At 33.5% G+C, this 26,406-nt stretch overlaps 2 protein-coding genes across 7 annotated transcripts; one reads left to right on the top strand and one right to left on the bottom strand.

Annotated features, from left to right (window-relative positions):
- Positions 1 to 375: 375 nt before the first annotated feature.
- On the bottom strand, positions 376 to 3,268 carry LOC128160057 (E3 ubiquitin-protein ligase TRIM71-like). Its single transcript, XM_052823318.1, has 2 exons — positions 3,194 to 3,268; positions 376 to 2,316 (listed from the first exon to the last, which is right to left on the bottom strand). Exon 2 carries the CDS (start codon positions 2,314 to 2,316, stop codon positions 586 to 588), a length of 1,731 nt encoding a protein of 576 aa, XP_052679278.1. The 5' UTR covers positions 3,194 to 3,268; the 3' UTR covers positions 376 to 585.
- An 814-nt stretch (positions 3,269 to 4,082) lies between these two features.
- On the top strand, positions 4,083 to 25,816 carry LOC128159595 (5-aminolevulinate synthase, erythroid-specific, mitochondrial-like). Of its 6 annotated transcripts, none has more exons than XM_052822727.1 (13): positions 4,083 to 4,191; positions 9,818 to 9,922; positions 15,887 to 16,047; positions 17,001 to 17,105; positions 17,418 to 17,561; positions 18,071 to 18,121; positions 18,872 to 19,094; positions 20,043 to 20,227; positions 20,647 to 20,826; positions 21,287 to 21,451; positions 22,277 to 22,416; positions 22,739 to 22,867; positions 23,415 to 25,816. In XM_052822727.1, exons 3-13 carry the CDS (start codon positions 15,894 to 15,896, stop codon positions 23,784 to 23,786), a joined length of 1,848 nt encoding a protein of 615 aa, XP_052678687.1. In that variant the 5' UTR covers positions 4,083 to 4,191; positions 9,818 to 9,922; positions 15,887 to 15,893; the 3' UTR covers positions 23,787 to 25,816. The 6 variants fall into 6 exon arrangements, with proteins under 6 accessions (XP_052678687.1, XP_052678688.1, XP_052678685.1 ...); XM_052822728.1 differs by lacking the exon at positions 4,083 to 4,191 and adding an exon at positions 9,269 to 9,289; XM_052822725.1 differs by lacking the exons at positions 4,083 to 4,191; positions 9,818 to 9,922 and adding an exon at positions 10,012 to 10,206.
- Positions 25,817 to 26,406: the final 590 nt, after the last annotated feature.

Genomic DNA, 26,406 nt, shown 5'->3' with positions numbered 1-26,406 from the left:
TCCAAGATGGCGATACATATATAATATATAAAAATTGACTTATTTGCTACTTACATAGAGCGAATAAATAAAAAAAAACTTTGTATTTTACATTGAAGAAAATTCGATTTAATGTTTTAATTTAAAAATTGTTCATTGCATCCCCCAATGTTATTCCTTTGTATATCTTTCCATTGTGATTGTGTAGATAATAAACATGCTTGCATCATACTCAGGTGACCATTCAGGACATTGAGTCACTTGTTTTGTTATCCCTTCTTTAAAATATTTGGAAAATCTACTCATTGGTTTAATCATAGTTGGATACCTTTGTATAGAATTTTATTTATTATTTTATAGCTATATGTTGTCAAGATTCAAACGACAAGTTTCAAAAACTAATTTGTTAATACATAATTATGTATACATATTTTATTGTCAATTCTTCAGCAATGAAAATAATCAATTAATCAATATTAAGAATAAACATACATCTGCTTGCATGAATGAGGTATATGTACTTCAACGTACACTGTGTATACCAGCCCTTGTACACTATCTCAGTGTTGTTGTTACATTGTCTCACAACATACACACAGTAACTAATTATTGATATGTAAATATCAATGTAGACACTCTGTTCGCGTTGGTGTTGCATTGTCCCATCCAGAGATGGTTTTCATCATCTACACACACACTACGGGGACATTGTAGCCCTAATTGTAGTGATGTGAGTAGTAGAGACAAGAGCTGACCGTCCCGATCCAGAAGATGAACTGTGTTATTGTTAGTCTCACACACCAAGATGTGACCGTAAATATCAGTACATATTCCATAGGGATCAAACCCAAACCCCTGACCTGTGTAGGAGAACCTGTGTTGTCCTGATTTATTCACCACCACTACGGCAATTTTATAGTCTGATACACAGACATCACCATTGATGTTTTCTGTGATGTAGTGTGGTAGATTATACAGTAACTGCCCTTTGTTGTCTCTCTGTATGTTCTGTATTTCTGTCCCTGTCTTGTTGTACCTGGTGACTTTACGATACATCCCCACCAGTATGTCCCCGTTGATGTGGGAGGAGTATATACTGTGTGGTTCCCAGTCTCCTGTTTTTATGAATTCAGTGATTGTATTATCCGGTGTTATTTTATTGATGACTTTGTTGTCTTGGTCTGTATAGATCAGATCCCCGTCCTGTGTCACTGTGTGGTAGCCTTCTAATTCACCACTGGTTTGTATCTTCTGTAGCTGATTCCCCTGTAGATCTGTTTGGACAAGGTTACCAATATTATCACTGACCCAGAGTCTGCCTGATTTACCCAGTGATATATGATTTACACCATCAACACCTGGTACTGTGTACTCCCTGACCTTGGTGACAGAGGGAAACCGAGACAGTGTTTGTTTCACGTCAGATTTCTCTCTGTCTTGTTTTCTCTGTTTCTCTGTAGGTTTCAACTGTGTAGAGGCAGTCTCCATAGGTTTTATTTTTCTGTTCTCTGGTATAGCGTTGGGGACAGTTATTCTACCCAGTAGTTTGGCGACATCTTCCTTGCTGTATTGACCTGCAGTAAATACGGGTGGGACTGGTTTGGATGTCTCTGGTATGGGTCGTATCATTAGGTTTTCTGATTTTAGAGCAAATGTTAATTGTTCTATGTTTGAGGGAGATAGGTAACCATAATATGTTTTGATTAAATCATTGAGATAGTTGATGTAATCATCAATTTGTTGGTTTTGGTTGATTAATGTTTCTAATAATGACTGTTCTATTTTGTCGACCTGTTCTATTTTCTCTGATGTAATTGTATCAACTGTTTTTTTGACAGACTCGGCTTCAGCTTTCATGGATGCTCTTAAGTCTTCCATGATCTTCTTTATTTCTGTGACATCACCAGCAATTTCCTTTTTCAAATCTTGAGAAATTGGATCAGAATAATTTCGAATCTTGGCAATTTCTTCATGACATTTTAAGGAAACCTTTTCATCAAAGACAAATTCTAGGTCGGTAAATGCATGGCCGCGATGTTCTCTTGTGGCTGTGCATTTAGAACAAATGGGAATCTGGCATTCTTCACAGAGAAGTTCTATATTTCTTGTGGGATGGATCTTGCATTTCTCCACAGGAAGCGGTCGTTTTCGTTGTTTATAATGGACTACTTCATGGTTCTTGGTTTTCTTATTCTTCTGATGTTCATCTCTGCATTGTTCACACATTGGTTGGTGACAGTCGTTGCAGTAAAATTGGCAGTTCTTCTCACAGTCTTCAGTGCCACACACCAAATAATGCTGGGCGTCAGGTGGTATTTGGGATTCAGAAAATGCCATCTGAAATGAGAAAAGTACACTTAAATTAAAAGATGCAGTCACAATATTTGCTATCAAAATATTTCATGCATTAAAATTCATGCATTAAAAGTAAATTTTTCTATCTATCACCCCCTCCCCCCCCACACACACACACACACACCTTTAGACATTTTATATTTTCATGATGAAAAATTTACCCTATACCTATGGCATAGTATATCTATGATTTCAATTTCACTCTTCATTTTCCTATTTCCATTCCAATTTGCCCCACACTCCAAAAAAGTGGGGGGGGGGGGCAACTCCATGATAATATACTTTTTAAAATGTAAATTTAAGAAAATTTGTTGCTGCGAGAAAAAGTGTGTGTGTGTGTGTGTGTGTGGAGGGGGGGGGGGGGGGATGGGGGGCTACGTGCCTGTATTTCTGTCTGTTCACTAGTAACAATTAGAGCTTGGACTTTTTGTAGTTGTGTCAAACAGCATAATGACGTAGACCTATCTATTTCGTTGTTGGTCTCTCAGCCATGACTCAGTCTCTCTTTGAAATCGACAAGATTAACCTGCATGCTCTTTGCATACTAAACTCGATACCAGCTCATTATTTTAATGCAAGAAATAGATAGTTATGTCTGAAAGTCCAAGGTCTTTTTTAAATGGTTCTAAGCTTGGATATCTTGACGATGTCCCGATAATTCAAAACAATTAATTGCCACTACTTTCGGTTCAGTATATATAGTTAAAGGTTATAAATTTATGCAAAGTTGACATTGTGAATGAAGTAAATCTAATATATAATTAATGGTGTGGAGAATCTGTCGAATTCTTAACCGATATGAAATACGAATATTCAAAGTTACGTTTTATTTTATCTGACACAGGTAATACTAACTCACCGTTGATCGATCCAGCGACCTTTACCTCTACGTTATTTCAGCCATTATGGCCTGCGAGGACACCCCTGAGATCAGAGTGAGAGAGTACGAGACTTGTGTAATTTACTTCCTGGTTGTAGATCTATAATTAGATTTAAATCCACCTTGTATTCTACCCTGAATTATTAACTAAAACAATCAAAGTTTGATATAAAGAAATAAAAAAAAAATTAAACTACTGGTGTATAATTTATAAGATCTTGACCTTTACAAGCGCCAAGGTATATGAAGTAGACTTTAAATCGCTTAAATCATTAATGTAAAGAATTTAAGTTTGTGTCTGTAAAGACTTATCTATGTTCATATACCGGCATATATACTGAAAAAAAAGCGTTTGTTTGTTTTCTACCTCTCCCTTGATATTTTTTTCCCTTTTTCCTTTTCAGATGCATCCTGCCAAGACGTCCCTTGTTCATTTGAATGCTACTTGAAACATTTCAAGTAGCAGACTGAAAACATGAACTTTGACTTTTTATAGCTAAATACGGGACGGACCAGGGACGTATATACTACGTTACGTTAGTATATACGTCCCGGGACGGACATAATCATTTGATTTCTTTTAAACTACATAATTATACATTTGTAGAAAGACTTTAATATTATTGTGAACAAAAATTAAATGATGATATATTATATATACGTATACAGTATGACTTTTGTGCAATATTGTGGGAGAAAATTGAATTGCCGTGCGAACATCTTCCTCTCTCCAACAAAAAAAATCCTCCAACGTAACACAAAAAGTTCCTCAAGAAACACGTTAAAATCCTTTAAGGCTTTTAGCAAAATCGACTGTAATCCTGTAGCCAGGCTAGTAATTCTGTTAATATATTGATCGGGATCGACATTCAATTTAAACCAGTCTTGACCGAATCCATCGACACTTGTACAGGGAAGTCAGACGAAAATATAAACAGTACACTACTATCGCAAAGAAGTTTTGTTTGAAGACACAGGTATTTATAATTGGTTGATTTTGAAATTATGTAGACTTAATAATTAGGGATAATCTCTTTAAGGCTTTTACCTGTCATCAACATGAATGAACTACGGACCATACGGTGTAGATTTTTATGTAAACAAAATCGCACTCGGTGACTTGCGTAACGTTAGAATTTTCTCAAATTTTCTGTAGATTTCTGAAAGAAAAATATTTTAACACCTCTTTATATTAAAAAAATTGTGAACGTGACAAGTATTCACAATAACAATGAATACATGGTTATGGATCTCCTATCTTCCTATCTCTCTGCCTTATCTTATATGTAAACTTGAATTCTAATCTTTGACTATCAGAGAGAGATACATATTTTTGGACATTTCTTATTGATTGTGACCTGTTTACATGCCCAAATGTTTTATGCTTGTACAAACTGCTTGTTAACAATATGATATGTAAGTCTTTGATTGTTGTGATTGACACTCGCGTAAATAAAAATGCAAGATTAGCTGATGATGCAACAGTATAATCAGTTTATCCCATAAGTAGTTGTGAACTGTTTATATAAGTTGATGTATTTTGTATTTCATTGTTTTATAAGATGGTTGTTGGTAAATGTTCTAATTTATCTAAATACCCTCATGCTTAATATATTATTAAATATTTTACAGGGTACTAATACCATTTATAATATAAATTGCTGTTATACATGTACATGCATTAGTGCATCCCATTTGTCATGCAAGATTTAGAAGGAAAAAGACATTTAAAACAATTTTGTAACCTATGAATGTAATGTATAAAATTGAGGTCTTTAATTCAGAAGTATTTCGAAACATTCACCACTGCATGTTTGTATATTATGTAAACATCCTAGTTTTTCAACCTGAGTTTTACACAGGTGATTTGAATTACAAAATACTTTAATGTATAGCAAGATAACCAAACAAATGGATCAACAAGAAGTTGTATAGGGAATTTTTTGTGTTGATAACTAATATTTTGAAGGTAATACATTGATAAATATTGCTTCATCTAAATCATCTGTACCATTTTTTTTTGCAAAGCTTCCACTGAAAATTCAGTTTTACGAAAACTCATCTGATTAGCAGTTTACATTAATGTAATGCAAGATTTAGAAGAAAAAAGACATTTAAAACAATTTTGTAACCTATCAATGTACTGTATTAAATTGAGGTCTTTAATTCAGAAGTATTTCGAAACATTCACCACTGCATGTTTGTATATTATGTAAACATCCTAGTTTTTCAACCTGAGTTTTACACAGGTGAATTGAATTACAAAATACTTTAACGTATAGCAAGATAACCAAACAAATGGATCAACAAGAAGTTGTATAGGGAATTTTTGTGTTGATAATTGATATTTTGAAGGTAATGCATTGATAAATATTGCTTCAACTGTACCATTTTCTTTTGCAAAGCTTCCACTGAAAATTCAGTATCAGGAAAACTCATCTGATTAACAGTTTACATTTCACAGTCATGCTACTTCTAAGAAGAAATATTTATTAAGCCATATTATATATGGCAAAAGAATGTCGTCATTGTTAAAAATTTAAAATAACCAGCATTCAGTATTGTTGATGCAACTTCTTGTTATTAAGTCAGTATAAAAGATCCCAGCTGAATCGCTGTCATTATTACATGTACTTCCTGTTTTGTATACTGTTCACGTTGAATCATATTCCTCTGACATCATCGTAGATGTTGTTTATCTTTGTTTGCATGAGTAGAACTTGAAATTTATAAATTGCGCAATTTCAGTTCAACATTTTTTCTTATTCAATGTCATGGAAACTGGCTGTTCATCAGTGCATGTTTAAACATTTTTTTTACATCATTTTAAAAACCACTGAAGCAGATTCACAGAAGTTTACTTCATGGTATTGGATACTAGATAAATGTTGAACCCCTAGCTTCTGAAATCTGGGAACTTTATATTATTCATTGTATTCTGATTAATTTCAAATCTGATACAGATGTATAGAACAATGCAACCCCTTCAGAAATCTTAGCAGTATGCATGGTATATAGGCATTTTGTTCTGAATTTGAATTCACAAAAACAAGGCAGCATGATTGGATTTGTAAATAGGTTTAACCTTTAAACTCGCTTAAAAATGAAATTGTACATAACTTGATGCATTTCTCCTGAGAAACATGAATTCTTGAAAAACGTTGATTTAAAAATAGAATTAATTCAAAAATCCACTTTAAGCCCATATTGGTATTTTGTAATACTAGAAACATTTTAACAAGAGCTTGGACTTTGGGTAGTTGTGTTCAACAGCAATGTGACGTAGGCCTGTCTATTTCATTGTCAGCCACTCAGCCATAGCTCTCTGAAATCAACAAGTTTTGTCTGGCTTTTGAGCTAAGACTACACAATCGGTGCAAATTTCGCTTGAAGCCGCGTCATTTTTAACTTGTATTGACGCAAGAAATAGATAGGTACGTCCTACTTAAAGTCCAAGGTCTTGTTAAAATGGCTCTAATTGACTGAAATTCAAATGTAAAAGACTCACTTGCATTCAGTTTGAACCCACTGGACCTGAGAGAGAAATGACTTAAGATTTTTTTTTTTGATTCCTTTGGCTGGAGAACAGCAGTTTTTGTTAAATTACATAAAGATGTGAAAATCTGTGTCTTCCAAATAGAATGTTGAAGCTGTGGAGTTTCCAATATTTCTCGAGATATGCCACAAACTTAATAATTTATGCTAAGAAGAATATAGAGAAATTTCAAATTTCAGCTTCCAGAAGGTCTGCTTTAAGTTCATAAAGTACGCATTGTTTTCACATGCAGTGTATATTAATATTGGTATAAGAGGATCTCCAGTCAAGTATCTTATTGTCTCTGAAAATATGAAACCTTTCTTTATACTAATCAGATCATGCAGGGAAACTGCCTCAGCTAAAAGGCCCGGTAAACTCTGGTTGTTTTGATAATCTTGCATCAGGCTGCATGCTAGCTTGCACAATCAATTTTCTAAACTTATGCTGTTACTGTTCAATTCATGTAGGAATACTTTGTAGAGGAGAGTTCCACATGGCATAATTATAATGCCTCATATGTGTGTAATATTACATTGTGTTTAACTACATGTAAATCATAGGTGTTGTTTTATTCGTAGTACATGATACAATGTTTGAATTTCTTATGGATTTCTATAGTCTATATTAACATTAATAAATTCTAGCATGATGTCTGAATCAATAAGTAATGACAAATTGGAGTAATCAATCTGCAATATGCATAGCAGCTTTGACTTAGCTGCAGTGCATAATGCATTTAATATTTTATACAATTTTTTATTATTAAATACTGGTATAAGTTTGGTCTGGAAGCTGTCAAGAATTTAAAATCTTTGATATTAAAAAAAAACTCTTTAAACATGATGACCAGTACTTAAAGGTAACTGAATTGTGAAAGTTCAAGGTCGTTGATTAAGTTCAAGGTCACATTGATCATACTCTGTGAATACAGTTGTTTTTTTTTAATTTATTGATTGGAAACTTTCAGTGTAGCCACATACCTTTTCCTTCAATCTTACACAGTATTGAATTTATAGGAAACTTAATTAAAGTTAGCAATGTCTATAAGTGCCCCATCCTCAATGTTACGTGTTAAAAAAACGATAATGTTTCATGTTTTTGAAAAAGTCCACAATCTTCTGATGCACATGCAATGTAAGTCAAGCTACAAGGCTCGGAATTTGATTGATTCAAGTTGATAAGTCAGTGTTGTTGTATTTTTTGGCCTGATTCGGGGCCAAAATTTCCTAATATTTTCCCAATTTCAAGATTTTTTGGATGAGTCTGCCCCCCCCCCCCCACTTTCAAAAACAATGCTATGTGCCTGCCTTCCCTCAAGAAACAAGTTAAAATCCTTTTAGCACGATTGACTGTAATTCTGTTAATAATATTGACAGAAAATTCCCAATTTTATTTTTAAAAAAACCCATTTTGCACGAATTGTCAAAATTTTCAAGAAAGACTGAATAGAATTGAAATAATTTGAAAAACTCTAGAAAAGAAGCATTGTCATTTGTGCTTTAATTAGTATTTGAATAAATGATAGAAATCATCAAATTTCATCATAACAAATAGAAACCATTTTCCCAATTTTCCAGTTTTGTTGCTATTTTTCCTAACTGAAAGGGCCCAGGCAGCCCCCAGTCCCAAATTTGTGAAAAAAACCACACTATGTGCCTTATGGATATATACAACAATGGGGGTTGTCTCTAAAAATTGAAGTAATCAAGAAATAAACAAGTTGAAAGGAATCAGGGGGTCTAGTTTATATCTAGATTGTGTTTGAAATTCAATGGTAGTCTGGTATAAAGTAAGGCATTATATACATGTAGGAAGGGAATTCCCCCCCCCCCCCCCCATGTCATAGAGACAACCCTGAGCCATGCAATGAATATCACTGCATATTATGTGGATGAAAATGTAGTGGATAGATTTCACTAAAGGAAAAGCTTAGAGTTCCTGCAATATAAGCTTCTTTAGAAATAGGTATATACATACAAGTATCAGTATATATTTTTCTACTGGTACTCAATATCTTATTATCATTATAATGTTATATATGCAAGATTTTATTCCTAAAATTAATAAAAGACATATGAATTAAAGTGGTCGGCATTTTTATAGCCAGATCTAGAAAAAAGAATGTTTACTACCTCTTTTAATAATTCAGGCAAGTAGAAAGTAAAATTAGATTATGACATTTTATTGGAGTGTTTTGACATGATCAGTTATTTACGATAAAGGGAAGATGTGACAAGATGACATTATGAATGAAAAGATAAAATAAATCTTGTGCGATGATGCAAAAATCCTCATTATTCACATTTAATCGTGTCGTGGAAAAAGGACGCCTGATACTCAAAGGTGGTATTTCCGTGTATTTTTGTTTCGTTTCTCCTTTTTTTACCTGTAAAATATTGACGTGTACAAATCATTATTTTGGTGCCCAAAGGCAAAATTGCAACAAACTGCGTTCGTCATAACTGGATTTTTCCAGATTTGTTTTTTTTTACAAGGAAAATTAGCTCTAAATGGTCGAGAGCTGTTTGTTCCATATGGTAAACTTTCTTATTTACGATTTAAAATCTTTTCAGTAGAAGTTGGGGGGGGGGGGGGTGGGCTTTATTTGCCTAGTTTAGGAAACTAGCTGTTTACAACATTGATATTTAATTAACAAATTATCTTCTGTGTACAAAAAAAGAAGATACTTGCTTCTTGTATTAGTGTCTGCAGTGGAAACTTGTTTGTTGAATTAAACTTCATTAGAAAAAGTTGGGAAATCAGGAATTTTTAATGTATTTTTAGATTCTTCAAAAAATTAACTCAAGAGTTATTTTTAGAGCTGATTTGTGTAAAGAAGTGGGAAAATTGTATGGTATTTAGCGATGGAAATAATATTACTAAATATTATCTATATCGTCATAATTATATACTTGACGTGTACATGCAATAATGAATATTGTGTTAAACTTTATTTTTAGTTCCTGTTTAACTTTTATTTTCCTGTACTTTCAGGTACCACTTAATGAATAAACATTAAAGATTAATTTTTAGTTACTGACTAATTTTTTTTCATTTGCTTTCAGATATCATCCCTATTTTTGTGAGTCGCCCTCAGTGAAGAGCACACAAAATTTATTTACAAGTCAGCATCGTTCAAATTGATCGAGATTCGAGATCCGTATCAACAAGTGAGTAATTAACGAACCTAAGTACTTAGGTTCACCATTTTAGAGGATATCACCTGATGCACGAAGGAAGATCAAAATTGATTGCTGAAAAGAAAACTATTTATTAGTTCACAGATCAGTATTTGCAGCTTTCTCATTTAGGAAGGAAAACTTGTTTGTTATATGAGGGATTTCAGAGGAGAGTTTGTTTTTGTTCAAACCTTCTGATCATTTTGTGTTTTTTTGTTTTATTATTTTTTTGTTTGAATTGGCATAATGCTTCTCTGGCAAAGGAATATATTCAGGTAAATTTTTCCTTTTATTTGAGTGGGTCATTGATTGAAATCAAATTGTCAAACACCAGTATTTAGAAGGGAAAATTAGGAAAAAGGTATTACATTTACATAATGTGTATTTAATATGAATGAGAAAAAATATTTCTTGATAATTATCAGCTCTTGATCACCATTTTGAAAAAAAAATGTTGTTCTAGAAAGATGATTGAAGCCTCTTAACAAAAGTCAGGATGTCAAATAAAGATGAAAAGTTTCATTACAGATTTTCTTGTACAAACTTGTAATAGGATTTTCAAACTCTCTGCACCTGCTCTCAAATAATCCTCACTTAATGCGCCAGGGTCTTCAGAAGTAGATACTAGAATCATTGTTTTTAGACTTTAACAAAAAATATACTGTAAAAGAAAACAAAACTTCGAGCAACTCTGACTTATCATTATTTAATAAAAATATTTTTGGTCTATATGAAACCCAGCCGCCCCATGCAAATTCAACTGTGGATATATGTGACCTCGTGTGATGCTGCTAAAAATGCCAATTTTTAATCAATCATTAATTTATGCGCGTACAGTTCGCTGTAGAATTCACGTTATTCCCATATAAAAGCAGTAAAATTTTCTTAAAATTTTTAAAAAAGACATTCAGTATTATATAAATAGTGCCTGTTTGGGAGGGTAACAGTTGAAATTGACACCCCGAGAAAACCATTGTCAACCGACGCGAAGGCACTATTTATTTTGTTATACTGAATGTCTTTTTTAAAATTTTTAAGAAAATTTTACTGCTTTTATATAGGAATAACGTGAATTCTACAGCGAACCGTACGCGCATAATTTTTGCGCATGTAACATTTTTTAATGTTACCCGTTGCCAAGTGCGTTGCTAACGCTGAGGGTAATAGTAAATATTATTAACTGCATCTTAACCAATCAGATTTCAGTATTTAACATGAAAGTATAACAAAACAAAATAAATAGTGCCTGTTTGGGAGGATAACAGTTGAAATTGACACCCCTCGAAAACCATTGTCAACCTCCGCTTCGCGTCGGTTGACAATGGTTTTCTCGGGGTGTCAATTTCAACTGTTACCCTCCCAAACAGGCACTATTTATATAGTGTTATTTTATAAAAGAGTTGACATAAAATGTTTTTTTCACCTATTTATTTGATTTATATGGGCTCACTGAGAGTATATGACATCAGAAGTGACGCTATTTTTATAATTCAATCAAAATCAGTCAAAAATTGACATTTTTCTAATCTTTTTTCGAATGGGAAATATATAGAGCGACTCTTTGAACAAAAATGAACTTTTTGTCACTTATAAGTACCGGTATTGGAGAGATACATCTTTGGTAAAAATATTTTGTTTGTTCAAGCAGTCGCTCAATGTTTCCTTAAAGAAAAACTGCTTCAAAACAAGCCGTTTTATGCTAAAAATGAGAAAATTGCGGGAAAAGGTAAACTTTATGATTTCATATTTTTAAATTGTGGGCACTAAAATCAAAATGTAAATTATGAAAAAACTTCAAATGTATATTTGTACAAATAGAACAAAGAATTACAGTAAAATGACAAGGTTCATTTAAGGGGGCCATTTTAGGCTCAAACCATATATAGTCCTTTCTTGATCTCTACCATCTGCGAGCTTCCTTAGATTATTTACTGTACCTGTGATCCTAGATGAAATCAATGCAGTTGAAATGCTGTCTGAAAAGAAGATGGGGCAAAGATAGGCCTTAGAAACTTTGTTTACAATATTGTAAATAGACATAAGGTCCAGCTAAAAAGAAGACAAGGGCTGTGTCCTTACAGAATATTATGTACACATGCATCAAGGTACATTGTAATTACAAACATTGCCTAAATAGGAGACATATAGGGCACTTGTCCTTATTGTAAACATTGTGATCTCATATGGTCATTTATAAGACATGCTCTATTTAACAGACGGGGGGGTCAGACGTCCTTTTAACGTTTATACCCTACAGATGGAACATTTTGACTCAAAACAGTAATAAAGAAGTCACAAGATCGGTTGAGCAGCCTTGAGGGTAATACACAGTGGAGTTTACTGATATTGTAACCTTGACTCTATAAAGAATCAAGGGTGTCACAAGATTTTTTTGCTCAAGATCTCCTATTTTTTTTCTATGATTAGGATATGATTTGTTAAATGACATGTTGATTCTAAAAATTAACCTTTTGATTTTCGTTTAATTTCTCCCTCAGATAGTTCAGTTATCAGGAATATAGGCACATGACCTTGAATACATCTCCATAGAATGCAAATTAGATAATAAAGTTTATTGAAATACCCTTTTATGCAAGGGGGGGGGGGGGGAGAAAAACCAGTTCCTGTTGATTGTATAAGTCTATTGAATCTGAATTGGTAGATTTCATCTCCTATGGCACATGTGCCCAAACGTGCAAGATGTTTGGTTATTCTGAGGATGGAGTCACAAGACATGCTGTGAATCAGGTCATGACTTAATTAAATCCAGGAGAGGGGGTTATAAGATTGCTGTGTGTCACAAGAAAGACCTCATGAAATTCTGCTTGCTTATATAGTAATAATTGTCCCACTTCATGATGATAAACAATATTTTCATTGTATTCTCAATTGGATGATGTTGACTAAATGGGAAAAGTACTGAGATTTTCAAATGGGAAGCATATATATTTGTATAAGTATAAGAGCATATTTAATTTAATAAATAGAAGCAAAGAAAAATTTGATTGCTATGCTGAGAAAATAATGTCAGTGAATGAAAAAAGCACACACCCTTGATTTTATATGAACTTCTATCAGTTTTCCCTCTTTCTTTCTTTTTCAATAAGCTCGAGATCATGTTGTTGGTTAAGAGTCCAGGTTTAACTAAGTGCAAACTGAAATTCTGCAGGAAGTGAGTCTTCTTCTATTGTATAAAAACTCCTTTTACACAAGGCAAGATGTTGATTGAATCATGACATCCCATTACTCCTTGTAATTAAGTTGAACAATATCTCTCTCTCTCTCTCTCTCTCTCTCTCTCTCTCTCTCTCATTATTTACAAACATTAGATTTGAAAGAAAATTTCATTTTTTCCAGCATATCATCTCTTGGATTTTACATATATTGATAATGTAATGCAAAAAAAAATTGCTGTAGTAAGTGTTTTTGATTTGATATTACTGTAAACCAACTTTCATTCACGTGCGAGATAGTTTCAGGAGAGGCTCATCATATGCGAATATTTCTCGTCCAGAACATAAACAAAATGGGTATAGATATATGGCTTGATGGCGAAAATTGGTTTTCACAAATCAGATTATCTCCTGTAAATTGTGGAGTAAAGTAGTTTGTTTATGGTACATTTTGTACAGATAAAGCCTCTACGGGTACCAAATAAGGAATTTTTCTTTTAAATTTAACTGGTCGCAGGAGATTTATTTTTTCCTAGTCGACATCTCTGTGTTTTGACTGCCCCAAAGGGGAGTTGCTTGGTCATCGACCTTTTAATTCGTAATTTATTTACACATTAATTCGGAGGGAAAAACATTAAAAAATATCAAACTGCTTCTGAATAGTGACAGTTTCTTTCATTTTATTAGGATCACTTACCAGTCATTCTTTCTCTGTATCTCCCTTTTTTTTCTAGTATCTCTGGACTTGGAAGTACAAATGCAATCAAATGTCTGTGGTGTTTTTCATGTCTCTTTTTTTTTTAACCATAAACATTTTGATGAAAAATAATCTACGCTTAGTTTGCCACAGCGGTTATCTCTTTTAGGGAAAGTTTAAACAAATATGATCTATTTGATTTTGAAATTGAAGGCATTAGCCTGCAGCCGAGAAAGACTGAGAGTCTCATGACTTGGGCGGGACAGTTCTATTCAAGGGAAACAACTCCTCCTGGTTTGTTTTTCAGAATTTTGCTCTACAAATAGTGACCTTGCAGATGCCTTTTTATATCATATAACATGACTATAAAAGTGTAGGAACAAGCTTTTTCCTGGTAGATAGACCTAGTCATTACCAGAGGGGCATGTTTTCATTCTAGGTTCTCCAGGGATAGCTATATTTTAGGTGACAACGTTCTGTTATTTTAAAGCGCCATGCTGACGTTGAGGTACAGTAACTCCCATATTCACAATTATTTCCCCATTTTTTTTTAAGCAGAATTTTTTTTCTCGAAGATTTCGAACAGATATTTTTGGGTGAAATTTTTAATATTTACATTTTCCAGTGTCTTTGCCTGTGATAACACTACGTATTGATTTTGTACTATATAACCCATAATACAAATGACGCCAAATTGAGGCGCCAGCGGGGTTTGCTTATTTATATTTAAATATTTTATTGTACGATGGCTTAAAATTATATAAATATAAGTAATAAGGAATCATTCTTTGAATATTATGAGGTGATAAATTTGGTCGGGGCATGATCAAATCTATCATAAAGCCCTTCGGGCTTTATTGGATTTGATCACGTCCCAACCAAAATTATCACCTCATAATACTAAAAAAATGATTCCTTATTCCTTATTTTAAGTAAACAAAATAAGGTTTATTCATTTATTTAGGTGTCTGCAGTGTTTATTAAATGAATGATTTCATCCCCATTTTACATCTTTAATGAAAGCTTGATATATTTTTACTTTTTTTTTGGGGGGGGGGGTTATTTTTATAAATCAAAGTTTTGAGACATAATAAATACTCAGATTTATATTTTAAGAAAATTCACTGTACAAATAAATACTTTTTAAAATGTATCCATATATAATTAAGAAACCTAAAAAAGTTTGATACAAATACTAACAATAAAAATGATGGAAAGACCAGAAAAGTAAGCATGTTTAATAACATCAGTTGATATGTGTTTGAGACTGCAAAGTGTATGATGTTTCAATTAATCGATAACATATATTAACCTCAATACATGTATTGGTAACTTGTGACGTATGCCCAAGTCAAGTAGCATGAAGGCGAACGGCCTTGATTGAAAATCATAAGACACTCATATACGTTACCTGAAGTTTGTCATGTGAAACCTGGATATTTCTGGCCATAAGTTAACAACTATCTCGCACAGTTCCTGTCTCTGCTCTTCTTGGAAAGGGCTCAGTCAAATCAATTGACAGTTTCCTTCATTCATTTGTGATAATAACCAGGCAAGAAAAGTTGTGTTGAAAGGCATATAACTTTTATTACCTGAATTTTGCTGGCCAGGACATTTTTCTGTGAATTAAGGTAGACTGAGTGTCATTAATTACATGAAGTGAACTTCATATTGGGAGTAATGAGTGCATTCTGTTAGTTTGGTGTATGTGTTAGTTTTTCTGGAATTTTAAATTGCTGCTATCAGGTTTTACATTTATAACTCATTGATCTTACTTGAAACATGTACAGGGACATTTCATACAGTGGGTTTTTACTTTAAATATGTGAAGGAGAGTAAAAAATGAATAACATATTCAATGTTTTGGTGAACCTTATAATTTTCATGATGAAGAATATTGTCTTTAATCTTTGAAGTTTAACATTTAGTGCATTATTGATAATACTAAAGTTTCATGAACGTTTTACTACCAACAATAAAATTTTTGATGTGTGAAGGAGTTTGAGTAAAAAGTATGACCCCAAACATCAATAGTTTGGTGAATTTGTAGTTTTCACGATTTAGAAATGCTTAACGTTATTACAGGAGAACAATGTCTACTGCCTTGCGATGCCCGTTTCTGTCGCGGATCCCCGTCAACCAAGTGAAGAAGACGGCAAGTCAGCTGATGTCGTACGCGGAGAGGTGCCCAGTCATGGTGCATGCGATGAGTTACATGAACGGCCCAGACATGATGACCGTCACAGGTAATCTAAAACTAGGTCATCTACACGGAACTTATAATTGCATACCTGTTCATGGTTTGGAGTGGGAAATGGGGTGGGGTTGGGGGTCATATTAGAATTAAACATTTTTTTTCTCCTTAAGATTTACCTGAGACCAAAATGAAATTAATGTATGTTTGGAATTGCCTTCCATTTCATTACGCCTTGCTGATAAGATTTTTATTAGCAAAAAATAATGAACTTTCACCTGGGTCTATTTCAAGTGTTGTATAGTATTTTTGACATAAAAGATTTATTTCAGTATAATGATTCAGATTTCATGATGTTTAAGAATTAGAGAATTATCAGTGGCCCCCCAAAAAACTTTGAATAAAAATTCAATTGAGTTTTAAACAAAAAATATTGTTTAGCCATTGAATCAGAAAAATATTTTTGAAAAATTTCAAGACTAGATGAAAAGGAAAAGAAGTGGTAAACAACCTATTCTATGTAGTGAAAAGTTATGCAATATTATATAATGCTTACAAGGACACACCTTTGTGCAGTCACATGATAAGCATGATGTATACTTATAGAAATACAACTTTTTTTCCTTTTTTCCTTTTTTTCCTTTGAAAAATTTATTTAAAAGAAAATTAAAATTTTCAATTTTCAGCTTTTCACCCCTTACCCACAAACACAAATAAAATCATTTTGAAAAAAAATAAATAAAAAAAAACCTTTAAAAAACATTACATTTACCTACTTTTTAATTTCCAAGTAATACAAGAAATTTCCCAATATCCTTACCCTGTCCTAATTTCTAATTTGATATTTCTTTCACAATAACCTGGAAGTTGCTAAAACTTACATTGCATTTATTATTTAGGCATGCATAAAATCTATCATACCAATACATGTATAAACTTTATTTTAGCATATTCAAAGAAATATCTGTATAGCTGATGCATTAACTTCTGTATTGTTTTGTTCAGATGAGCCCCTTGAGAAGCAGTGTCCGTTCTTTGCCAAGGAAGGCCTGACTGTCAGCGATGTGAAGAGTCACATCTCCTCATTGAAAGATGCTGCTCCCAAGACAGGTACTCCATAGTGCTAGTTTGGGGTCAGGTTTAATTTAATACTGCTGTGTCATTATGTGGGGAAAGTTTCCTTATTTATACATGTATCATGGAAATTCCTCTGATTAATTGTTCATGCATGCATCTTATAGGAACTAAACATATGGCATATTGGATGCTGTACCCTTCCCCCAGGATTAGAGATCTGGGGGAGGGAGAGATGTCATTATATAAATTTCACATAATGGATGGAATAATAATTATGGTAATTTAAAGTTTTGAGATGCAGACTGTTGTTTTAAATGTTTCTTCAACTTTTACGGTACATTGCAGAAAAAACTGCCCCTACTGCTGATATGCCTGTTGCCAAGGCGACGGCTGCTGAGGCTACTGTCACTGCCCCGAAATACCCCTCAGGGATCAGCGTGGAGAAAACTCTGGAGAAAATCAAGCTGTGGGGCAAAGGTGCAGAGGAAGGTGGGTGCTGGGACCTGATACGATAATTAGGGATGGGGATTGTACAGTTATGTACATGTACATTTTGTGTACTGCAGGTTCATGCTGTGTAAAATTATTGGGGCTCAGATTTGAAATTCATGGGTTTTCCTCACCAACGAATTGATATAACCCAATGAACTATGAAACATTTAGTCTTTATTTTGAATGATTAAGTACAAGCTAATCCATGAAATTACATCCCAATGAACAATTTATAGAATTGACATTCCACGAAATTGGCCCCTATGAATATATTAAATGATTTCACATGGTAAAGGATTGGGGTTGGAGAGATAAGGTAAAATAGAATAAAGATCGTGATATATAATAAAATAATAGTTGATGTCTCACAGAAATGTTAATATATCTTAGAATTAATACTAGAAAGTTTTCTTTCCAATTTATTAATGGTCATTGTTCAGAAAGTTGTCTAGGTGCTTTAAATACAACTTCATAATTGATACTATTATAATTTGTAACTTGTGAAGAAATGAAAGTGAAAGTAGAAGAGGAAGTACAGGAAAAAGAGGCCACAGAGGGTATCGAACCTTCTCTTTTGTGTGTTTCTCCTATCCGCATGCTTCTGTTTTATGTTTTGCATTAGATATTTAATCAGTTGATTTTTGCTGCAAGCTAGTTTTGCTGTTCATTCAGTTTCATTTGATTAATTGCTTTAAATTTTGTTGCAAGTGCAAGATTTACTGTTAATGCAATTTTATGTTTGCATTAATATCCAGTTTTCAGTAGATTACATATAAATGCGTTGGAAAGGTGACCAGTGCATACTGATTTTACAGTGTACTTTTGTGTACATGTTGTAAATATCAAGTAAATGGAAGTACCATATTTGTAGCATGCAGTGCTAATTAATTTAATGTTTCCAGTGACAAGATTTTGAATTTATATTAAAATGGTTGATTTTAATCTTAAAAAGATAAAAAAAAAAAACCCAAAGCATGAATTAGATTTTAATATGCATATGAAACCTAATCAAACCCAGCTACCTTATTTATTTTTAAAAGAAATACATCTTACTGCTATTCAGTGTAAACTTAATTTCATCTATTATAATGAATTGTGTGATAATAATATTCAATCATTTTAGCCCGGCCTCTTTCTTAAATGCAGAGAGAATTCTAGAGTACAATTTTTAAAGAAAATACAGCTATTAACTTATCAATAATGGCTACTATTTAAAAAAATATTTTCAATCATTTGACCCTATTTCTTTCATAATTATTTGTCCTGTTAATATAATCCATTGCTTCACCCTGATTCTTCAATCACAGCCCAGCAGTCCAAGTTGTTTGACTACGAGGATTTCTTCGGGGCCCAGATCGACAGGAAAAAGAGCGACCACACCTACCGCGTGTTTAAGAAGGTGATGCGCCGTGGGAGGGAATTCCCCTACGCTGAGGACCACTCGACTGGCAAAAAGCGGGACATTACTGTGTGGTGCAGCAACGACTACCTGGGCATGAGCTGGCACCCAAAAGTCATGAATGCTGTCAGGTGGGGATTTACTCTGAAATTCATGAACAGTAAAACAAGGTTATAAAGAACACGCTTATAATGAATTGACACTCATAGCAATATGATTTTCATTCTTTGAAACTTCATTACTTGTTGTAAACTTGGCGGATATAACGAATTACTTTTGTAACGAAGTAAAATCGCCCGTCCCTGGCACTCCATTTTTTTTTACTTTACTAATTAAAAGGGGAGGCATATTACCAGATGGGGCTTAAATTGTGAAATTCTTGTAGATAAAAGAGCAGGCATTATATTGTCAGATAGTACAAGGCTTAATTGTGGAATTCTTGTAAATAATAAAGCAGACTTATGATATGAAATTACACAAGAACATATTTTACAAGAGTTTCACATGTTAAAATGAAAATATATGACTGACCAAACTGTAAAAAGAGTTCATCAGACAGAATGCACCAATAAAATAGATCCACAATAATCTTGTTTTGTAAATTTATAAGGAAAATATCATTTGAAAAAAGAAGATCGAAGTTGAGTTCCTTTGTCATTACTGTAGAATCATTAGAATTAGTGGTGGCTCAATTTTCGTGGTATTCGTGGGTATCCCTCCCCCACGAATTTAAATCCTCAACGAAAACAATTTTAAATAGAGTTATCTTTGTTACTGAAACAGTAACCGACGCATCCACGAAATTACATCCCCACGAATGAGCAAAAAAGTCACACTCCACGAAAATTGGTCCCCACGAATTTAAATGATTCCACAGTATGCATAAAGGAAATCCATTTCAATTTTGTAAATTTTCACAGAACCTAAACTTGATTGTGAATAGGATAAAAAAAATTGCAAATGCAATTTTTTTAGTTTGAATTTTCAAGTGAATTTCATCTGTCCTTTTCATATTAAAGTTTTTGGTGTCATGATTTGGAGATCGATATATGATTGACCTTCTTTTCATACTGTTTTAGTGAAGCTCTGAAGAATCACGGGGCGGGGGCAGGCGGGACGCGAAATATATCAGGGAATTCCCCTCTCCACGAGGGGCTAGAGGCTGAGATAGCATCACTGCATGAGAAAGAGGCTGCTCTAGTGTTCACTTCCTGTTATGTGGCCAACGACACGTCTTTGTGCACACTAGGACAAACTATACCAGGTACGAGAGAGAGAGAGAGAAAGAGAGAGAGAGAGAGATCTGTATTCATCAGTTCTTTAATTATTTTTGGAGATAGACGGATATAATACCAAATTGTTTCTCCTTTTCATTTAGACTATTCAGATTCTAGGTTCAGATTGTTTATATAGACTTTGTTTAAGTACATTTTAAGCAAAAGATTGTACAATATACTGGTAGTTCCATAGAATATAGAAAGTCAGATGACAAGATGAAACAAAGATGTATGTTCAACTACCAGCATGAAAATAAGTTCTTTATAAGAGTATCTAAATTCCATCGTGAAAGGAGATAAAATAAATAGCAACAGAATGAAATGAACGAGATTCAATGATTACAAGAGAGACATGCAGTTTTTTAGTCATACATGTATGCATAAAAAGAAACCATTTTTTACCCAGGTGTTCATATGTTCTCTGATGCTGGAAATCACGCCTCCCTGATCCAAGGAATAAGGAACAGCCGAGTCCCAAAACATATCTTCAGGCACAATGATCCCCTCCATTTAGAAGAACTGCTTCGTAAAGTGGATAGCGGCACCCCCAAGATTGTGGTCTTTGAAACTGTACATTCCATGACAGGTAAATATTGAAGAATATGTAATACACATACATATACATAATCTTTATTTCTGCAATTGAGAAACGGAAGGGTGAGGTGGTAAAGCAGATTTTTTTCTCTTCTTTGAAATTGTGACCTTTAAAACTGTACACTCTCTGTCACTGGAAAATATTAAAGAATAATTACTTAGTTTTTGAAGCATTGAAGATTTCTCAATATCAGATGAATTAAATGTTAACTGTCTCTCTAATAATCAAATTGAAAAAATGGAGAAGGCTTAGATACTGGAATATGCCTGTTGCCTAATCCAAATATGTTTTGTTCATAATACAGTATACCTATGTTCAAAATCAAATGTTTCTGTGACAAGCCAGAATGCAAAATTAACCGATAGTCAGCAGATAAAATAAAATAATAATAAAGGAGATTAAAATAATTAGATGTTGATGCCTATGATGTATTTTGTTTGAATTTCTATAGGTGACATATCCCCCCTGAGTGAGCTGTGTGACGTGGCCCATAAGTATGGTGCCCTGACCTTCGTGGACGAGGTTCACGCGGTCGGTCTGTATGGGGACCAGGGTGCAGGGGTCGGGCAGAGGGACAGCTGTATGGACAAGATTGACATCATCTCTGGAACTCTAGGTCAGTCATTTGTGTGATTTCCATGTTGAAAAAAATGGGGAGGGGGGTGTCCTTAGTCCTCTTTATCTCTGGAACTGTAGGTCAGTCTTCAATGTGATTTCTATGTTAAAAAAGTTTTTTTTTGGGGGGGGGGGATACCTTAATTCTCTTCATCTCTGGAACTCTTGGTCAGGCACCAAGTTACAATTTTTATACTGTTATTCCTAATTAAACGTGAGAAATTTGCTTAAAATCTTGAGAAATTTTTGGATTTTAAAATCTAGCTTTAATTTTTTGGGCAGGTGTAATCTAAATGATACTATGATAAAAAAAATGGCGTTTGGGATTTTTTCTCCTGGCGATTTGATACAAAGTGGTTGAATCGCAGAATTAAGAACTCGAGTGAAATATGGAATCTATAATGTTGAACAGAGAATGTTCTTTGATATTCAAACAGACCTCATGAGTAGTTCAGATAGATAAAGATACCACATGCAAAATGTAAATTGTTTTGAGATAAAGATAATATGTATGTCCATTTTAAAACTGCTACTTCTCAGAGTATTTAATGTTGAAGATATTAAAACGAAAATATCAGACACTATGATGATTAAATTTGATTATGTGATCAGCTACATGACTTATGTAGCCTTTTTGCCAAACATTACAATTACACTGAAAATCAAAGTGATTTAATGTACCATCAAGTTTCTGAAATAAAATTAGATCACCTCCCAAAATTGTCCTCACATTCAAATTTGAATTGAATAAAAAGAACGTCTTGCCATACTACAAGAACGGGATTAAGGTTGTAATAAAAGATGACTTTGTGTTTGTCCTACACAGGTAAAGCCTTTGGGAACGTTGGGGGTTACATCGCCAGTACCTCGAGGACAGTGGACATGATCAGGAGTTACGGGTCGGGCTTCATCTTCACCACCAGTCTCCCTCCCACCACACTGGCGGGGGCCAGGGCGTCCATACAGGTGGGCTATTGACAGGCATTTTTAAGAGGGCTGGATAGTTGTTGCCATTTTTTGGGACCTAATTGATCTCCTTAAGATGAAAAGTTCTGCATATAGCTGATGGAAAATATGCAAATTTTTTAATTTTGTTAAAAATCAGCAGACTTTTGGATACTGTAGATTCCATATTTTAGATAAATAATTAATTCTGCCATTTTATATCAGTTTGCAAGAACATAAATTACCGAGTGCTGAACTTTTGTAATGATTCCATACAGCATACAATATCATGTACAAAATAACAGTGCACTAATTGTCCATGTGATGTTGGTTGAATTTTCAGGTTTTGCGCGGTGAAGAAGGCAAGCATCTGCGTGAAAAACATCAGAGCAACGTCCGTTACCTGCGACAGAACCTGATAGAGGCCGGTATACCTGCTATACACTCCCCGAGTCACATCATCCCCATTCACGTACGTATCACGTGTTTTCTTCTAACAGCAGTTCTTAAGAGATTGTGGAATATCAGCGTCTCTTCTCATATGTAAAAAGACTTTCTAATTCATGAGATAATGATTTCAGCTGTCCTTTGTCAAAGGTTCTTGCAGTTTTCATTAAATTTTTTTTTTTTATAAAAATCTAATGAAAGTTTTTTGTATTTATAGTAGCATCTATCTTGGTTAAGATAGTTATTTTGATAGTAAACTACATTTTATTTGGGGCAATTTTACTTCCAAATTACATGTTATGTTGCCCTCTGCCTTTGGCATCAGGCAATAGTAAAGTTCTGGTTTGCAGTAACTAATTAATGTTGAACAGCTCATGGTGCTTTATGGTGCTTTAAACTTTAGATAAACAAGAACCATTTAAGAACTGATTTGCAACAAGAAATATTTATGCCCCAGACATTCCTTTGATTCTAACAAAATTTTCCTCCATACTTATTTAAGTTGGTTAACAGTATTTCAATTATCCATACATAAATTTGAACCAATTATGAATTAATATCTTACCTTTCAGGTCGGTGAAGCCGCCTTATGCACCCATCTATCCGCGGAGCTCATGAATAAACATGACATCTACGTCCAGGCCATCAACTATCCGACCGTGGCTCGCGGTAGCGAACGACTCCGTGTGGCTCCAACCCCTCACCACACCAAGGCCATGATGGACTACTTCGTGTCCTCCATTGTCAGAGTCTGGACTGACAATGGTCTGGAGTTGAGCAGGGAGAGATCCGTCTGTCCGGATGAGTGTGAGGTCTGCAACAAGCCGCTGGGGATCCAGATACTCCAGGCGGAAGAGAAAGTCTGCGGCCGATCCAACTGTACCTACGCCTCGCTCCAGGACATCTTCTTTACCGATAACCGCCGCGCTGTGGCAATGGCTTGATCAGAAATAGAAAGGGAGGCAACCTACTTGATACTGGACTTAAAAAATGTGGTCTTTGGAAAACAATTTTAAAACTTTGAGTTGGTTTAAGAATTTTTACAATGAAATTTTTATTATTGGAATAAATTAAAAAAAAGTAAAGAAGGCTAAACCGATAGGTTAACCATATGAGTCTTAAAATTGATATTTTTGGAAAATTGTTTTTTGATTTGACATGTTTTTTTCCCTTCAATTTACATGTTTCCTTGATGTATGATTTAAAAAAAAAAATATTTTTCTAATTACTATATTCTTTAAAATTACTTATTTAATGATATAGTGTAATTATTATTACTCTTCACTTGATGAACGTGTAAGCTTATGTCTTTCTATTTATGTTACAAACTGTCACAATGTCACAACAACACCTCCCCTCCTAGGACAACCTGATATTTTTTCTTGTTGCTAATAACAGGAAATATATTTTACAAATTCAGGGTCCTGTTAAACCTCTGTAATTGTTTGCAAAGATATTTTAAACAACACATGACAATTTTTTCAACATCAAAGACAGCTAGATCAAAGATGTTGGGCATTTTTGGATCATTACTTTTGAGTTCCTGCCACATTAGTTGTAAACAGGCATTGAACACATAAATGTTCTGCTGTCCAATGGGAAATAAAGGCATTTATATTGTGTTTACATCTGTCATTTATCAGTCTGTAAAAATTTTGTTACTGTAGATTCCTTATTTTAAGCGAGTTCTTAATTCTGCGATTCATCCATTTTGCATCAAATCGCTTGAATTTGAAATTGTAAACATTTTAGATTCATATACCGGTAGTCACATCCGTTTTAAAAATAAAAAAAGAGATTTTAAAATCTACAAAGTTTGCTTCTTGTGAGTTTAGCGGATATTGATTTCTCACATTTAATAATTAATCTACAGTAGTATATATGTACCGGTACTCGATCTGCCATTACAGACTTTATTTGTTATTAATTAAGACACTGTTATGATTAATGAAATATTTATTATAATTATTATTACAATGTTGTTTTTGTTTGTTATAGTTTTATCCCACATTTGCCCAGTTATCAATTGTTAAATAATGGATGATATATCCCCGATCTCATAGGTGGATGATCAAGTGTATCAGTCGTGCTAGGGCTGGATGATCACCTGTGTTGAAGGTTTTTTTGGAAGATACACTTTGTATCGTACATGTTAAATGCTCTTTATGCAGCATAAATCATCCAGGCTGAATCCAGTGATAAAGGGAATCTCTCTTGTTTTCTGTGAGAAGGGCGTCTTGTACACTCATGTTTTTCTCCTCTCCTTGTTATATATCGTTGTGTGAAAAGATTTCTTAATACAAATCTTGGGAGATTCAGATTACGATACTTTGTAGCATGAACTGTTGTTGATTGTTGATCAGTAATTTTTAATTTATCACTTAATTGAACCTAAGATATCAGATTTAAAAGAATGTATGACTTTGATACTTTATCATATTTATTGTGACAAAATCCTTCAAATGCTTGATCTCTGCAGACTTTACAACGTATACTTGTACTTCAGTGACGGTGCTTCTTGCGCTTCTCTCGAACGGGTGATGGTGTTTCTTTGTCGATGATGACCAATGATTATTTAAATATATAATTATGTACTTAAATGTTGTTTTATATGTATGAATTTCTTCAATAGATTTTTCATATGTATCTTGGCCTATCAAAATGCCACGATAAACCATGGAAGACTTGTGATAATACTTATACCTTTATATTTATTTTTTGCAGCATTTGCAAAGTTTGTTTTTTCTAAAGTAAAGTTCAAGAAATTTGGCGACATTGTATGAGTACACTATTTATGTATATTTAGTTTTTTAATAGATTTACATGTACTTATATTTGTTAATTTAGCTCTGACATCTTGTAAATCCACTGCCATCACTGACCAAATATGGGACTCATGGGGAACAAAAGCAATAATGTAAAAATATTTTCAAAGAAAAAAAACCTTCTGAAATAAATTTGGAATAAATCTACAGGACTGTGTTAAATTATTTCTCTTATGAAATTTATCAGAATGAACAAACATGGAATCAATTTGCATTGTCATTGACAATTTATAACGATATGTTAAGAGTATCATAAGAGGATTTGGTTGTTTTAACCACAAAAGAGGCTGGCTTTTCGGTGCCCTCTCTTTGGATGAATGAACAGTACATTCATTAGCCTCTGACGCCATTTCCCCCCCCCCCCCCCTAATTTTCGTTTGCCCTAATATATAGATTTATAACATTAGATTTTGACTGATTTGTCTTCTTATAGTTTCAAATTATCTAAAATGCATTTTTAAACAAAAAATTGCACATAGTGGATTCAGCATGCACATGAATATTCTACTGACCAGACTTTACTGCATGGTCTTTCTTTGATAAGATAAATTATTGATTATTTATATAAATGAAATACTTTAATTGAACAATTGTAAAACATATTTCTTACAGTTTAGGTAAAAACAAAACAAAACCAAAAAAAAATGAATCGCAAGATGATGAATGCAAAAATGAAAAATTTTTAAGGGTGAAAAAATATTATAAAATCAAAAGATATGTATAAGTAATTGATATATTC

Source organism: Crassostrea angulata, chromosome 8 (assembly GCF_025612915.1).
Source record: "Crassostrea angulata isolate pt1a10 chromosome 8, ASM2561291v2, whole genome shotgun sequence".
Lineage (NCBI taxonomy): Eukaryota > Metazoa > Mollusca > Bivalvia > Ostreida > Ostreidae > Magallana > Magallana angulata.
This window is presented reverse-complemented; position numbering and strand designations above follow the sequence as displayed.